A 16,492-nucleotide genomic window follows, 5' to 3' on the forward strand; every position below is an offset into this window, starting at 1 on the left:
AAAATAAGTTGTCTGTGGATCTGTGGATGGATCAGGTGACGTCATGTTTGTTCGCATATGACGTCTGAATTATTTCACACTAATACAAAAGAAAATATGAATAAATATATATAAAATTAAGTTGTTTGTGGGTTATGTCTGTCTGTCTGTCTGTCGAGTGCTGTCGTGTTTGTCCGCATATGACGTCTGAATTATTTCACACTAATACAAAAGAAGAAAAAAACTAAAAAAGGTAAAAACTACAAAAAAAACTAAAAAGAAAAAAAAACTAAAAAAGCTAAAAAACTAAAAAAAAACTAAAAATAGGTAAAAATCTAATAACTAAAAAAAAACTGAAAAAAATAAAAAAGGCAAAAACTACAAAAAAAATAAAAACTAATAAAAAAACTAAAAAAGCTAAAAAACTAAAAAAACTAAAAAAAAACTAAAAAAAGGTAAAAAACTAAAAAAAACTAAAAACTAAAAAAGAAAAAAACTAAAAAAAAGGAAAAAACTGAAAAATAAAAGAGAAAAAGAAAACTAAAAAAATATGAATAAATATATATAAAAATAAGTTGTTTGTGGGTTATGTCTGTCTGTCTGTCTGTCGAGTGACGTCGTGTTTGTCCGCATATGACGTCTGAATTATTTCACACTAATACAAAAGAAGAAAAAAAGCTAAAAAAGGTAAAAACTACAAAAAACACTAAAAAGAAAAAAAACTAAAAAAGCTAAAAAACTAAAAAAAAACTAAAAAAAGGTAAAAAACTAAAAAAAAACTGAAAAAACTAAAAAAAGGCAAAAACTAAAAAAAAACTAAAAACTAATAAAAAAACTAAAAAAGCTAAAAAACTAAAAAAACTAAAAAAACCAAAAAAAGGTAAAAAACAAAAAAAAACTAAAAACTAAAAAAGAAAAAACTAAAAAAAAGGAAAAAACTGAAAAATAAGAGAAAAAGAAAACTAAAAAAATATTAATAAATATAAAAAATATAAATATAAATATAATATAAATTAGCAATCAACAAAGCACCGAGACACAAATGACGACCGGGACACAGGGAGTATAAATGACGACCAGGACATAAGTAAAAAAAAACTAAAAAAACTAAAAAAATGGTAAAAACTACAAAAAAACTAAAAACTAATAAAAAAAACTAAAAAATCTAAAAATCTAAATAAACTAAAAAAGAAAAAAAAGAAAAAAGGAAAAAAATAAAGGAGAAAAACAAAACTAAAAAACGAATATATATCTTCTATATATATAAAAATAAGTTGTCTGTCTGTCTGTGGATGGATCAGGTGACGTCACCTGAAAAAACTGGATCAGGTGACGTCAAAACTGAAAAAACTAAAAAAAGGCAAAAACTACAAAAAAAAACTAAAAACTAATAAAAAAAATAAAAAAGCTAAAAAACTAACAAAACTAAAAAAAGGCAAAAACTACAAAAAAAACTAAAAACTAATAAAAAAGCTAAAAAACTAAAAAAACTAAAAAAAGGCAAAAACTACAAAAAAAACTAAAAACTAATAAAAAAAATAAAAAAGCTAAAAAACTAAAAAAACTAAAAAAACTAAAAAAGGTAAAAAACTGAAAAAACTAAAAACTAAAAAAAACTAAAAAAAAGGAAAAAACTGAAAAATAAGCTAAAATAAAGGTAAAAACTAATAAAAAACTAAAAAAAAAAACTGAAAAAACTAAAAAAAGGCAAAAACTACAAAAAAAACTAAAAACTAATAAAAAAAGTAAAAAAGCTAAAAAACTAAAAACACTAAAAAAACTAAAAAAAGGTAAAAAACTAAAAAAAATAAAAATTAAAAAAAAAATAAAAAAAAGGAAAAAACTGAAAAATAAGCTAAAATAAAGGTAAAAACCAATAAAAAACTAAAAAGAAAAAAAGGAAAAAACTAAAAAAAATTTTCATCTAAAAAACTAAAAAAAACTAAAAAAGGTAAAAACTAAAAGAACTAAAAAAGAAAAAAATAAATGACGACACTCAAAGAGAAAGCGACCAGGACAAAAGGAATGTTCGATTAGCAATCAACAAAGCACCGGGACACAGGGAGTATAAATGAAAAAAGCTAAAAAACTAAAAAAACTAAAAAAAGGCAAAAACTACAAAAAAAACTAAAAACTAATAAAAAAAATAAAAAAGCTAAAAAACCAAAAAAACTAAAAAAACTAAAAAAAGGTAAAAAACTAAAAAAACTAAAAACTAAAAAAAACTAAAAAAAAGGAAAAAACTGAAAAATAAGCTAAAATAAAGGTAAAAACCAATAAAAAACTAAAAAAAAAAACTGAAAAAACTAAAAAAGGGCAAAAACTACAAAAAAAACTAAAAACTAATAAAAAAAAGTAAAAAAGCTAAAAAACTAAAAAAACTAAAAAAAGGTAAAAAACTAAAAAAATAAAAAATAAAAAAAAATAAAAAAAAGGAAAAAACTGAAAAATAAGCTAAAATAAAGGTAAAAACCAATAAAAAACTAAAAAGAAAAAAAGGAAAAAACTAAAAAAAATTTTCATCTAAAAAACTAAAAAAAACTAATAAAGGTAAAAACTAAAAGAACTAAAAAAGAAAAAAATAAATGACGACACTCAAAGAGAAAGCGACCAGGACAAAAGGAATGTTCGATTAGCAATCAACAAAGCACCGGGACACAGGGAGTATAAATGACGACCAGGACATAAGTAAAAAAAAAACTAACAAAACTAAAAAGAAGGTAAAAACTACAAAAAAACTAAAAAGAAAAAAAAACTAAAAACTAATAAAAAAACAAAAAAATCTAAAAATCTAAATAAACTAAAAAAGAAAAAAAAAGGAAAAAATAAAGGAGAAAAACAAAACTAAAAAACGAATGTATATACAGACCGGGACACCGGGATACAAATGACGACCGGGACACAGGGAATATAAATGACGACCGGGACACAGGGACACAACTACAACGGGGACACCGGGGGAAACAGGGGGATATAAATGACGACCGGGACACCGGGACAGGGAATGGTCGATTAGCAATCACCATCAACAAAGCTCAAGGGCAATCATTAGAATCATGAGTTATATATATATATATATATATATATATATATATATATATATATATATATATATATATATATATATATATATATATATATATATATATATATTCTTCTATATATATAAAAATAAGTTGTCTGTCTGTGTAACGATGACTCTGTTCAAACATTTTCAGATCAATTGCTAACAATTGGAAACGGAAAGCTCCCAGTAGTGGGAAAGCCAAGAATGTTGTATATTCGCAATTTTTACGTAGTTTGAAACACATATATAAATCTATCTATATTCACAGGTGGGACACAGGGACACAACTACAATGGTGCGTAACGACTTACGCGCGCGGGGGGGCTTGGGGGGCGCGAAGCGCCCCACCAACTAGTTGTTGGGGTGGCGCTTCGCGCCACCCCAACAGCTAGTATATATATATATATATATATATATATATATATATATATATATATATATATATATATATATATATATATATATATATATATGATGGCCCCCAACACGTAAAGACATTAAAATTAACTATAAATATGCGTGTCCGATTGCAAAACGATGATTTTTTTCAGATAAATTGCTGGCAATTGGAAACGGAAAGCTCCCAGTAGACTCAATTTCAGGAGGTATACAACTGCCTGCTGAATTCTGTAATTTAGTGACGTCCAAAAATGAATTGGTTGAAAAGGTATTTCCAAATATTCTAACCAATTATAAAAATTATAAATGGCTCAGTGAACAAGCAATATTGGCAGCCAAGAATAAAGACGTCCACGAAATCAACAAAATTATTTTGACCAAGATTCGAGCCCAGGAAGTAATTTACAAGTCAGTCGACACAGTTCTGGAACCAAATGAAGCGGTTAATTATCCATCTGAATTTTTAAATTCCCTTGATCTCCCAGGGTTTTCACCACACGTGCTACAACTAAAAATAGGCGTACCAATAATACTGTTACGGAATATTAACCCACCAAAGCTCTGCAATGGCACGCAACTTGCCGTAAAAAAAAAACAATGGAAAGAATAATAGAGGCAACAATCTTGACAGGGTCTTTTGAGGGCGAGGCTGTTATTATTCCTCGCATTCCCGTGATTCCAACGGATCTGCCTTTTCAATTTAAAAGACTGCAATTCCCAATTCGATTAGCATTTGCAATCACCATCAACAAAGCTCAGGGACAATCATAAAACTCAGTTTTACTGCTGATGATGAACACTGTATATGTGTCCGAAATACCTAGTTAAAAAATTTCATATCTGTTCACTGTCTATTAAAAGGTTTCATCCCTATTTTGAACTGTTATACTTTCGTCAGAATACTCTATTTTATAATTTAAAGGGATTTTGAATAAGGAAAACTTAAAATGTGATCAATTTAATAGCGTTCCAGGTATAAGTGAGCAAGCCCCTGAAGTCATTGGGAATTAATTTCATGATTCTTCTTTTGATATAAATGTCTTTGAAAGGTCTAAAATGAGATTGTCGGCTTGAGAAAATCTTATCACGATTCCCTCGTCCTTCACTGCTTAAAAATTAGTATATCTTTCTCCTAGCTTTGAACTAAGTTCTTTATAGTTAGAATTATATCAGAATATTAGAATATCAGCATATTATCAGCACAGGATCAATATGCCAAAATAAATTTCTTTTCATGTATATATGAGTATTTAAACTTCCGTTTTCGAAGTTTTTAGCTTAAAGCTGATGCCTGTTGCTTTTACCAACGCTTACCAATTCTTTTTAAGAATTTGTGTTGTTTTGACCAGTGAGTATATTAAATCCAATATACCAAAAAATTAGGAAAGGCAGACTTAATATTTTGTTATCTGATCTTCTGTGCCTCAGTAAAAATATTGTGGTGGTAGTATGTTAATAAATTGCTAGTTCTCAACTCAGTGTTCGTATGTTTACTTTGGAATTTATACTATTTAATTTCAAATTATTTGTTTTCACACCTACGATTTCTTAGCACCTTGAGGATTTGGTCAGCTTTTCAGCCCTTTACTCAGTCCTTTTTATTGTCTACTTTTTAGATTATTTCTCAGAAAACACGTGTTTTAGATAAGGAAAGTTTTTTCGCCTCTGAATCCACATGTGAAAAAATTGAAAAGTCAAGTTTACGTCCTGGACATTTTGACATCTGGAAAAGATTATAATGTGTATGTGTGACATTTGTTTTAAATAATTGTTAAAAACAATTCAGATTTAGTAACTGTACTATTTGCTTTATTTTCAATCAAGCAATCAAAATTAAAGTTAAACAACATAAAATATAAGTTTAAAACGTATATAGTAATTTAAAAGATAAGCAACTAAAATCAAAATTAATTTTTTTTATCTATTACGCCATTTAACAAAATCAAAAGACATTTATGTATGTATTTAAAATATTTATGTTTAATAAACATTTAAAACAGGGATTATACCTTTACTTCCAAATTGTTGCACAAACTGATCATCTCCTTCGATAAATTCTTTTGTCACTGATATGTAATCACCTTGAATTCCACAGAGTCCTGAGTGTGAAGTCCATGGAGCATGACCTAGTGGACTGTCATCAGCATTTACAATACGAATATGAGCATTTTCAAAAGTGGTTCTAAAAAAAGATACAGAAAGTTATTTTATTTAAGTCAGTTAAAGAAGAAAAACTACAAAACAAATTAAATACAAAGCTCCCACAGGCTAAGCTTGTTTGGCCAAAAAGTCAGCAGCAGTAGTACATGTAAAATATTGTTTTCCAGCATTAACATACTGATTACTAAAAAGATGTTCTGTTCGTACTGTGCCGCCATTTCATTAAAGATTATCATGCTACTGCAGAATATTGACACTATCTTTGGCAAAACATATTTGGCAAAACACATGTTTGGCTATGAGCTAGATTCCAGCTGCATTTGAGGTGGGTAACAGATCTACTGCTTCTTGTTTGCTGGGCTTTTTGAAAAAAAAAATAGGAGAGTTAGTTTTTTATGGTTTTGGAAATAGTTAAAACATGATTTTTGCCTCAGCAATAAAATTTTTCCCTTAAAAATCTTTAAAGCATACTTATAGAGACCCATCTTAATTACAGTGAACTCAGTAGATCTCGGGTTATACCTGGCTGTAAATACTGCTAAAATATCAGGTTTTCACTCATTTCAGAGCAAAAATTTGCTGTTGTTCATGCTTCAACCGAAATTTACCCTTATTTTTTCAGCTATTAACGTTCATGTTTTCTGTCCAAATCTTGCAGAGAAAAATTTGCTCTGCAACTTAAAAAAAAAAAATACTGAAAGACATTTTCAACTCCCAAAAAATTTTTAGATCCTTTTTTTCTACTCCTAATTAAGCGTTACATTAGGATCTCTTCGATCCTAAATGAAATTTTAATTTTAATCTTATGATCACAAAAGTAAAATTAACGATCATCAGAGCTTTGTGATCCTTTCAAAGGTTCTTAACAATATACAGATAGCACTTTTGGTTTTTTCCAAAATGCACCTCAACACACGCAGAAGGTTTCAACTTAATACCGTAATTCACTCTCGAGGCATAGGTATTGAATCTTCTTGACAACCTGTATACACCACATTGTGTCTTGATTTAGTTCAACATTGTTTCAACATTCCTGAAAATTTTCGTTCTAGTACCATTAGCCTTAATAGTAGTAGTAGTATCCTTAGCTTCAGTAGTAGTAGTAGTAGTAGTAGTAGTAGTAGTAGTAGCAGTAGTAGTAGTAGTAGGATGCAAATATTGCGTTTTGGTTAGTTCAACATCCCAAAAACAAATCCTGTAGGATTCAACATAACGCACCAGGTTATTCCTAAGCTATTGCTGATGTCTATAGCCGATTGCTGATGTAGGCACGTCTATAGCCGAGTCGGTTGGTGCGCTGGATTAGGGATCCTTTGCCTGAAAGGACGCGGGTTCGAATCCCAGTGTATCCAATTGTTCAGTTTGGGACGGCGGTCAGTGGCGTGACTCTGTAAGCTTAGCCAGAGTCGACCCAGCTCTAAATGAGTACCTGGAGAAATCTGTGGAAGGTAAACAGGAAGGGTGCGCGAAAACACAGGACGCCTGAAACCCCCAACCCCCCATTCCACTTCCTGGCTGAAGGGCCAAGAAACGAAGATCAGCACCGCCGGTAGGGACTGTAAAGTCTAATACCGTATCCTTTACCTTTACCTTTTTTTTATTGCTGATGTACCCTTTTGACAACTTGCACGCAGACGGCGTAATGCCATTCAGTTCAACTTCCTACCCCCTCAAAAACAGTATACGTGCAGCTTTTCAAAAGGGCATATAATCAATATCATAGGAGCACAGCACTATCATAGAAACTTTTAAAGAAGCTATTTCACATGGAAATGAAAAGTTTTAGTGCCTATATAAGAGTCGAATGAAATTGAAGGGCAAGCAGGCCCCCTCCCAAGTTCATTTATTCTCCAAGCTAATCGAACTAATATTTTGAGAAAGACATATGCTGAATGATCAGGATAGGTGGAAGGTCCAGTAGCTATGTCTCTGAGGATTTTGGGATTTACCCTTTGTTTATATAAAGTATCCGTTATTGGGAAAGAAGGCATATTTGATCTTTGCTGTTCAAAAATATCAAATTCATTCAAATGGAGCTTTCAGAGATTGTTGAAGGGAGTGTTGAATTAAACCAAAACATGGTATGGGCAAACAAGTTGTCAAAAGGGGGACACTCAAGAATGACCGAGGGTATCAAGCTGGATCTTTAGGTGAATTTTGAGGGGGGTGATGAATTAATCAAGGGCATGTTGAGGGGGGTGTAGAACTAACCAAAAGCCACCGTGTTTATGTTGCCACTATTGCTGCTATTTTTACTTATTCAACTACTGCTTCTACTGAGGTTAAGGATACTAAGGTGATACTTTCAGGGAACATCCAGGGGATGTTGAAATAATTCAGAAAGTGCATTAAGGCTGCCAAAAAGATTTATGAGCGATTCCTCAGGAATAGCGTAGAACATTAAGTTTTAACTTTCAGGACGTGTTAAGAAGGAAGTTGAACAAACGAAAAGGCGCTCTCTGCATACTGCTACTACTGCTACTGCTTCTGCTGCTACTGTGGTACTATTACTACTATCGCTACGACTACTTCTGTCACCAAAGCTTATGGTATTTATGTGGAACTTCAAGGAACTGTTGAGGGGGACTTTGGGTCAAATTAAAACGAAGTGTAAGTGCATCCAGGTTGTTAAAATAGCATAGATACTACATTATGAGAATGTTAATAAGTTTCAATTTTTGAGAAAAATTTGAAAAGGTATAAAATCAAAATAAACATACTATGCATTTTATGACCAAACACGGGTGAAAACTTTCCCCAACCTACAAATAGCAAGCCGGACTAAAAGTTCTTATATAAAAGCCAAAATGACGTAAAACATATATTTTTCACGATAGCCCGTACACATATTAATGTATCTTTAGAAAATTCAACCCAGTAAATCTTAATCAATGATAGCTTGTCCCAGCCAAAATCAACCCATCCCCTCCCCCTAGAAAATGAGACCCCTTTGAAAAATCTAACCTAACAGTGATTTTCCTCAAAAAACCGTCAAGGAACACCTGCTGCTGGATATATTGCCTCCAATACCTGCTAAGCATTCAAGGGAGACAATTCACCCATTACAAAAGAGAAATTCTACCCTCAAAAACTCACCCTCAACTTGCTCTAGATTAAAACTTGTTCCTTGAATATTTGCCTTAATGGCTTTTACTAATAAAAGACTTTTACTGTTTTAAAAAGTAGAATTGAGAGAAAGAGTCAAACTTTAGCATAAAGAGCGGGGCGTTGAGGAGGGAACAGCCCCTTTCATATACGGGCTAGTTTCTGCTCGTCTTAAGTTTTAATGGTGCTCCTCACTTTAAGTTAAAAAAAACTTATTTTTTTATTTAATCGATAATGGAGTCAATCTTAAATATAGAAGAAAATAAGTGAGTTGGACTGACGCCCCTCAATCATTCTGAAGACCAGAACATAATTTACACTTTACTGCTAATAAAACACATTTTGAATGTTTTCACTTTTTAACCTGAATAATTCGAATTTATTAAGACTTTAAGGAATAAATATCAGTATATGAATATTTAACTGTCAATCCATATTGACTTGTTGTTTTGTTCAATAATCTTGGTTATGATGTTCTTTTCATTATCTTTTTTTTTCGATGCTATGGGGAAAAGGAAGATTCAGCTTGAAATAAGGATGGTTTTCAGTAAAGTAGAAATTATGTTCTAGTCTTCAGAAAGCATGGGAGTGTCAGCCCACTAATGTTAGTTTCTGCTCGTTCTGAGGTGGAATCAATTATTTGTTATAATTTGTATTGGTTTTGGGTTTCACATATTTCTGTCAATTTTTTGTTTAATATAGCTTCTAAAAATCTATTTATTGAAAACTTAATTTTGTGGAATTCTCTTAGTTAATTCTGGTAATATCTTACGCGCTGAATCTAGTAGTTTCCGTTCCAAGGCTCCAGTTTGATGGTACTGAAATTATAATTTCGTCGAAATACACTGCATTTCGGGTTGCCTCATTGAGTTTCTCAGAAGTTGTCAAAAAAAGTCCCTGCAAGAAAGAAAAATAATTTCACAAAGCTATAAAAAAATTTTAAAAGCCTAATAATCTGATCTTTGCAGCTCATTTTAACTTTTAGAATTTGTCACTGATCTCCTAAACTTTATGTTAAACAGACTATTTCATTCAAAAATTGTTACACCCTCTTTTGCTGTTACCCTTAACATTTTTTTTCTTTTTTAACTGGTCAATTTACACTACAATTTATTTTGCTGCTGCCCCATTTGTGTAGAATCTACGTATCTCGTTTTGTGAATTTACTTCAAAATTAAAAAGTTAATTACACAAATATCACTAAAACTGATAGCTCTGTTGAAGTTTGTTTTTTATACTTTACACAATGCATAAAACAATCCTGAATGCGTTCTTTGTTCAAGCTTAGCCTGGGTCATACCTAGCCCTAGCCATACATTCTACATCATCATTAGCTTTTCAATGTTATTCACGTAACTTCATGACTTGTATATGACCAATCATGGTGCATATACATGAAACCATCATGACGTTAATGACAGATATGGGATGATATGGCAAAATGGCCGGATCATGGCCGGATTATACATGAAACCATCATGGCGTTAATGACAGATATGGGATGATATGGCAGAATGGCCGGATCATGGCCGGATCATACGTGAAACCATCATGGCGTTAATGACAGATATGAGATGATATGGCAAAATGGCTGGATCATGGCAAGGCATCATGGCGGATATGGCATTGATGAATCAACCAGTTCGTAGAATTATTTGGTGATTGATTTTGACGGGATATTCCAAAACTTTACAAAAAAGAGACTTAAGAAAAAACACTTAACGCGCTTTTCCTGTGAAATTGTGAGCCTCAGACCTATGAATTTAATGACTTCTGATATTTTAAATTTCTATTTAAAGCTATTGGGACACAACAGAAAACTAATCATTGAACGAAAATAGGAAAAAAGTGTTTTTTTAGGACAGCACACATAAAACATGTTTTTCAATTGGACAATTTGATTTATATTTTTTTAGAAATATACCAACGAAAAACTGAGTTCCATTTGCTCGTCGTTCATATCATTGAAATTTATCAACATTAAACTAAGATAAACACGACAATAAATTAATCCAAATGCTCATAGGTACAAAATAACAAATTATGTGCAGAAAATCAAAGCTGAACTGTGCTTAAAACATCTTCATTGAATTACCTGCCAAAAACTAAAACAGGGATTAAAGACTTGAATTCAATCTTGACTGTACGGAGAAGGATTCCAACAACAGGGTGATCAGACTGTTGGTAAGCTACTTCACTTGCTTGCATATTTCGGATTAGGGGGGGAGGCAGAGATTTGAACGATACGACAATCATTTTTCTAGGTAAAATAGACCAAAATTTTAAATTCTGCTGAAAATAGATGATCTATACTGCTCCATTAATTGGTTAACTTTAGACCCTAAACTTAACCAATTTTATACTTTACATTTTTATTAAGAATGTTATTAGGGTATATACTTAACAATAACAATTCAGATTTCTCATAAATTATACCCTAAGGAACTTCAATCGATGGTTTCTATTCGTTTTTCCTTGCACTACTTCGCTCCTAAGGGGTTAATGTAAGATTCACAAGGTTCACTCTTAAGGGGTTAATGTTGTTGGGTTGTTGTTTTTTTCTATGGAGAATATATATTCACAAACAGTTCCGACATGAATATTTATTCTTGAAGTTTGATCAGAAATTTCGTGGTAACGAACTGTAGTAACAAGCGACCCGGCTCAATAGTAACCAAAACTCTGAAAAATGGAATTTTTATACCAATAGCTACATTAAAAGAATCGCATTTTAATCGCATAAAATAGAAGCAAACATCCCCTAAAAGTAATTAAAAAAAGTAATAAATAATTAATTTAAATAATTAATTTAATTTAATTAAAAAAAATTAAATTAAAATTTAAGTATAACTAAATAATAATACGTGAATATAGTTCGTTACTTCGTATGTGAAAGGGGTTGCTTCCTCATCAACGCCCCGCTCTTTACGTTAAAGTTTGACTCTTTCTTTCAACTCTTCTTTTAAAACAGTAAGAAAATTTAGCGTAAAGAGCGGGGCATTGATGAGGAAGCAACCCCTTTCACATACGAAGTAACGAACTATTAAATAACTAGTAACTAGTAAACTAGTAACGAATTAAATTAAATTAAATAATTTAAATTAATTATTGATTATTACATGATTACATTATTTTTTATAGATTATACTATAAATAATGAAATGTCACGGCTCGGGTGACTCTTTCTCTCAACTCTTCTTTTTAAAACAGGAAAAACTTTAGCGTAAAGAGCGGGGCGTTGATGAGGAAGCAGCCCCTTTCATATACGAAGTAATTTCTGTTCGTTTTAAGTTTTAATGTCGCTCCTTACTTTCAGTTAAAAAAAAACTTGTTTCTTTTATTTAATAATAAAAAGAAACTCAAAAATGAAAATAATTAAGAAACCAAGAAACGAGTGTGGTTTTTGGATCTTTTGAAGTGAACTACAACAAGACATAAGAAACGCTGAAACAAACCATAAAAAAGTAAAAACTATATAAAAAAAAGTTTGGGCTAGAATTTGTCCCCAGAAATTAGTACAGCCTTTCTAATAACCTGATTGGTGTTACTACAGAAATGCTGAACCTAAATCACAGTGGATGGGATATTAGCTGATCCTCTTTGTATTAAACTATCGTAAATTCAGTTTATACAAATTACCTCAGCTTTTTTATTTTACCATCGTCCTTATATGTGTATTTTCCAGATTCAATTGCTTCACTAAACGATTGTGGTAAAACATTCGCCGCGGAAAATTAAAGCTACCTTGTCAAGAAAAATGGAATACTCAAATACACAAAAGTGTGAAGAGCCAATTTAGAATCAAACCCACTATTCTTACTTTTAGACTTTAGAAATGCATTTATTGAAAGCTAGTATTCGTGTAGTTATTTTCTAATTTTGTACAAGCTCTGTTAATGCATAACTTCCCACAGAAATGAGGACAAGGCCGTATTCAGGGAGGTTCAGGGTTTAATCCCCACCCACGAAAGTTAAAAAATACTTATTGACAATTTTTTTCAAAGTTTCTTTGTAACCTCCCTTCCCCCTCTCAACGAAAATCCTCGATAAGCCCTTGACTAAGGATATATACCTTTTTTATTTAAGGATATGTCAATAGATCATAGATCCAAATGATATAACCCTAGAAATAAAGTCTCTGATTTCAAATATTTTCCGTGTCATAATTTATTCGTTTTAGATTTTAACCAAAATTTTAGCATTTCACATAAGTCTTCCCAACACGATATCCACTCAGCCAAAGGTTACATGTCGGAATGTCTTTTTAAAATTAGAATTTGAAACTTTTCGGGGGTACAAAAAAATTATTTCAGCATTTTGCCCTAGTCGACGGATTGGAAAACCTGTCATCCAAGGTTTCCATATAATTTGAATTAAATTTATAATATTCAAATAATTAGTTTACAACAAATTTAACAAATTCAAAACAAATTTATCTTTACTACAAACAAAAGTTTGGATGCTGCTCCATTCCCTAACTGTACAAGTCTAAAGACTACTGCGTCATTGCTGCTTCACTGAGAACCAATTATATTACAAATGTTTTCTTTTTCTTGTCGGCATTGACAATTAAAATAAAATTACAGTGAAATAAAATCTTGACCTGATGATCTTTCAACAATTAATAGCACTATTAAACATTCAATTATGTTCATTATAAACATTAATTATATTCATATATTAAACATTCAGTCTTATTTTATTTTTACTTTCCAAGACTGTTCAAGACACAGTTTTCAGTAAAGTGTCAATGACGCAGTAGGTTTTAGATTTACAGTGAGAGAATGAGGCAAAACCCAAACTTTTGTTTGTGGGGATTTTCTTCGTTTCAAGCTTGATTTGCTTAGTCACTTTAAGTTTCACTCGTTTTCAGATTTATTTATCAATTTATATTACTACGCATTACGTGTATGTTTGCTATGACTGTTTATTTCTATTTCAATAGCAATTATTTGTACTTTATTTGTACTTCGATAGCAAAGCATTGTGTTCGTTTTAAGCTTGAGTTGCTTATTCAATTTAAGCATTATTCGTTTTAAGATTTATTTATTCAGTTATATCAATACCTGTTCTATGTTGTTGCTTATTTTTGCTATGATTGTTTATTTAATTTCTGTTCAGTTTGGGTTTCATTTATTCTTTAATAGTAATTTCTGGTCATTAATTTGGAGTTTGAGCTATTGTAAATTTCTATTTTTTTGCGATCTTGAGTTTAATGTGACCTTTACTTTTCTTTTAAAACTTCATATTCAGAAAGTTTGTATTAATTAATTACGGAAAATAAAGCCTATGTACTTTTAATGTATTTATTGGCAAACAAACCTTTTCCATAAAAGAACTTTCTTAAAAGAAAAGTAAAGACCTTAAAAAAAGGTTAGAAAAATAAAGAAAAATAGTTTTTTGAATTTAAAACGACCCTAAGTCATTGTTTAAGGACTGCTGAGCATTTTATAAGTCGCAAATCATCTGTAAGAATAGTGGAAAATTGACACTCTAATAAAGAGGAGAGCTGCTGAGTCCCAAATTATTTCTAGCCTTTTCTATGACAGATGTTTCAAATGAATGGAAGAATATTTAAATGGCTTTATATTTTGCTTCTAACCTCCATTCATTAGGCAAAATATACAGACACAAAAAAGTAGTAGGAAGAAGTGTATCATTAATACTTTTGGGACAGGGAAGAACAATTCTCTTTTACTAGGGATATTGTAGCTAAATGTTCATAATAATGCTCTTTTTGAATAGCAAATGCACTAATTGTGCTCTTTTTGAAGAACTGTTCTGAAAAGGCAAAACTTGGACTTAAACATTTCTATTGCAGGAAGTAGTAGCTCTTTTCATATTTAAGGTATGACTGTATGGTATGAGACTGATAAAACTTAGTAAGAAAACAATTTTTTTCCCATGGAAATAAGTTAGTAACAAGAATTACTAAAGAAAGGCTCGCTAATTAAGTACAAGGGGATTTACCCCCCCCCCACTCAATTGACTTTAACTGCCAGTACTAGATTATTTTTTTTAATTGGTACTGTAAATCTTTATGTTTAGAAAAGAAAAAAAATACCTTTAACCGTTCGATGAAATTTTCTTCGTCAGGAACTACGATATTATCTGCAATGCCAATAATAACATCCTTATAGCCACCATTTACGACTGATATTTTGTTCTGTTTACACAAAGCAAAATTAAATAAGATCCCGAAAAATATTAGAATCTTAGGTATTGATGACATATTTCAAGAAATAAAAAAAGTACTAGGATATTATTGTTCTTTCTTCTTTTTTTGTCCTTAAACTGAATTAATAAAATGGAAATGAGAGCTACATATTTGACATAAAAATTTTGATAAGTTGAGATAAGAAATAAGTTTTTTTTGTAAATCCTCTTCTACAAATCTCTTTCTGAAAAAAGAAAGTATGTGTAAGTACTTTTGTTATTTCGAATTTGCCATTAACATTTTCTCAGATTTAACCTTCATAGATTTGGCCTTAATAATACTGGTAGCCTATCATAGTAGTTGTGGTGGTAGTAAAAGCAGTTGCGGTGTTAGGGCTGTATTAGTAGTAGTAGTAACAGTAGTAGAAGCAGTATTAATAGCAGTATTAGCATGTAAATCATGCATTTTGATCATTTGAACATCGCTTTTATGATGCCCTGGAAGTTTCACCATATTAAGGTAAGCTGCTCCAAAAATATTGCTAATTTGCACTTTTGACTACCTTTTGATGCCCTTTTCATCTGAATTAAATAAAAAAAACAAGTTTTTTTAACTGAAAGTAAAGAGAAGCATTAAAACTTAAAACGAACAGAAATTACCCCGTATATGAAAGGGGCTGTTCCCTCTTCAACGCCCTGCTCTTTACGGTAAAGTTTTTAGCCTACAAATATCCTACATAAAATAGCCTACATTGATTTGATTGCTTGTGTCATCACGCTCAAAATAAAAGTGGCTAAAATCATCCCCTCCTTTACTTGTTCTTAACTAGGTTGCCCCTTGGAGGCTGCCCCTAATGAAAAATGAACCGGGGCTAATGCTAACCGAAAATATAAGGCTGCATTTTCAAAAAAAAAAAACACTCAAGTCGAGAAGGATCGCCCCTTGAAGCTAGAAAGGATAACTATTATTTTGGTTATTCTTAAGTGTAATATTTCTTTGAGAAAAAAATCGAGTCACGAAAGATCGCCACTTGACGCTGCTTCAGAAATGATACCTATTATTTTAATTATTCTTGTTAGTAATGTTTCTTTCAGAAAACAAGTTTGTGGGATTTTCAGTTACGAGTCTGCTTTTTTTTCTGTTGGGATTAAAAATGAACCGGGGCTAATGCTAACCGAAAATATAAAGCTGTATTTTCAAAAAAAAACTCAAGTCGGGAAGGATCGCCCCTTGAAGCTAGAAAGGATAACTATTATTTTAATTATTCTTATTAGTAATATTTCTTTGAGAAAACAAATTTGTGGGATTTTCAGTAACGAGTCTGCTTTTTTTCTGTTGGGTTTGAATTTGAGTTGAATACAACTTTTATTTTCGATACATTATAATTTCTTCCTTTTTTTTTTTGCTCTACTTAAAACATAGCTTCGGTTTTCCCTTTTGTTAAACAAAATTTCGTTACTTATCCGTTAATTAAATAAAAAAAAAACTCTTTCAACTGAAGTAAGGAGTGACATTAAAACTTAAAACGAACAGATTTTTCCGTATATGAAAGGGGTTGTCAACGCCTCCTTAACGCCTCACTCTTTACACTAAAGTTGGACTCTTTCTCACAACTCTACTTTTCA

The 16,492-nt window shown here is 31.0% G+C and overlaps 1 protein-coding gene across 1 annotated transcript in view; it reads right to left on the reverse strand.

Annotated features, from left to right (window-relative positions):
* Positions 1-15,006, reverse strand: part of LOC136040850 (calcium-activated chloride channel regulator 2-like) — a 132,242-nt gene extending 117,236 nt beyond the window's left edge. Inside the window, exons 1-3 of the mRNA XM_065725222.1 lie at positions 14,775-15,006; positions 9,483-9,607; positions 5,455-5,627 (exon numbers count right to left, since the gene is read on the reverse strand). Coding sequence (XP_065581294.1) covers positions 5,455-5,627; positions 9,483-9,607; positions 14,775-14,942 — 466 coding nt within the window. The 5' untranslated portion in view covers positions 14,943-15,006. The remainder of the gene's footprint in view (positions 1-5,454; positions 5,628-9,482; positions 9,608-14,774) is intronic.
* Between the last annotated feature and the right edge of the window lie 1,486 nt (positions 15,007-16,492).

Source organism: Artemia franciscana, chromosome 21 (genome assembly GCF_032884065.1).
Source record: "Artemia franciscana chromosome 21, ASM3288406v1, whole genome shotgun sequence".
Taxonomy (NCBI): domain Eukaryota; kingdom Metazoa; phylum Arthropoda; class Branchiopoda; order Anostraca; family Artemiidae; genus Artemia; species Artemia franciscana.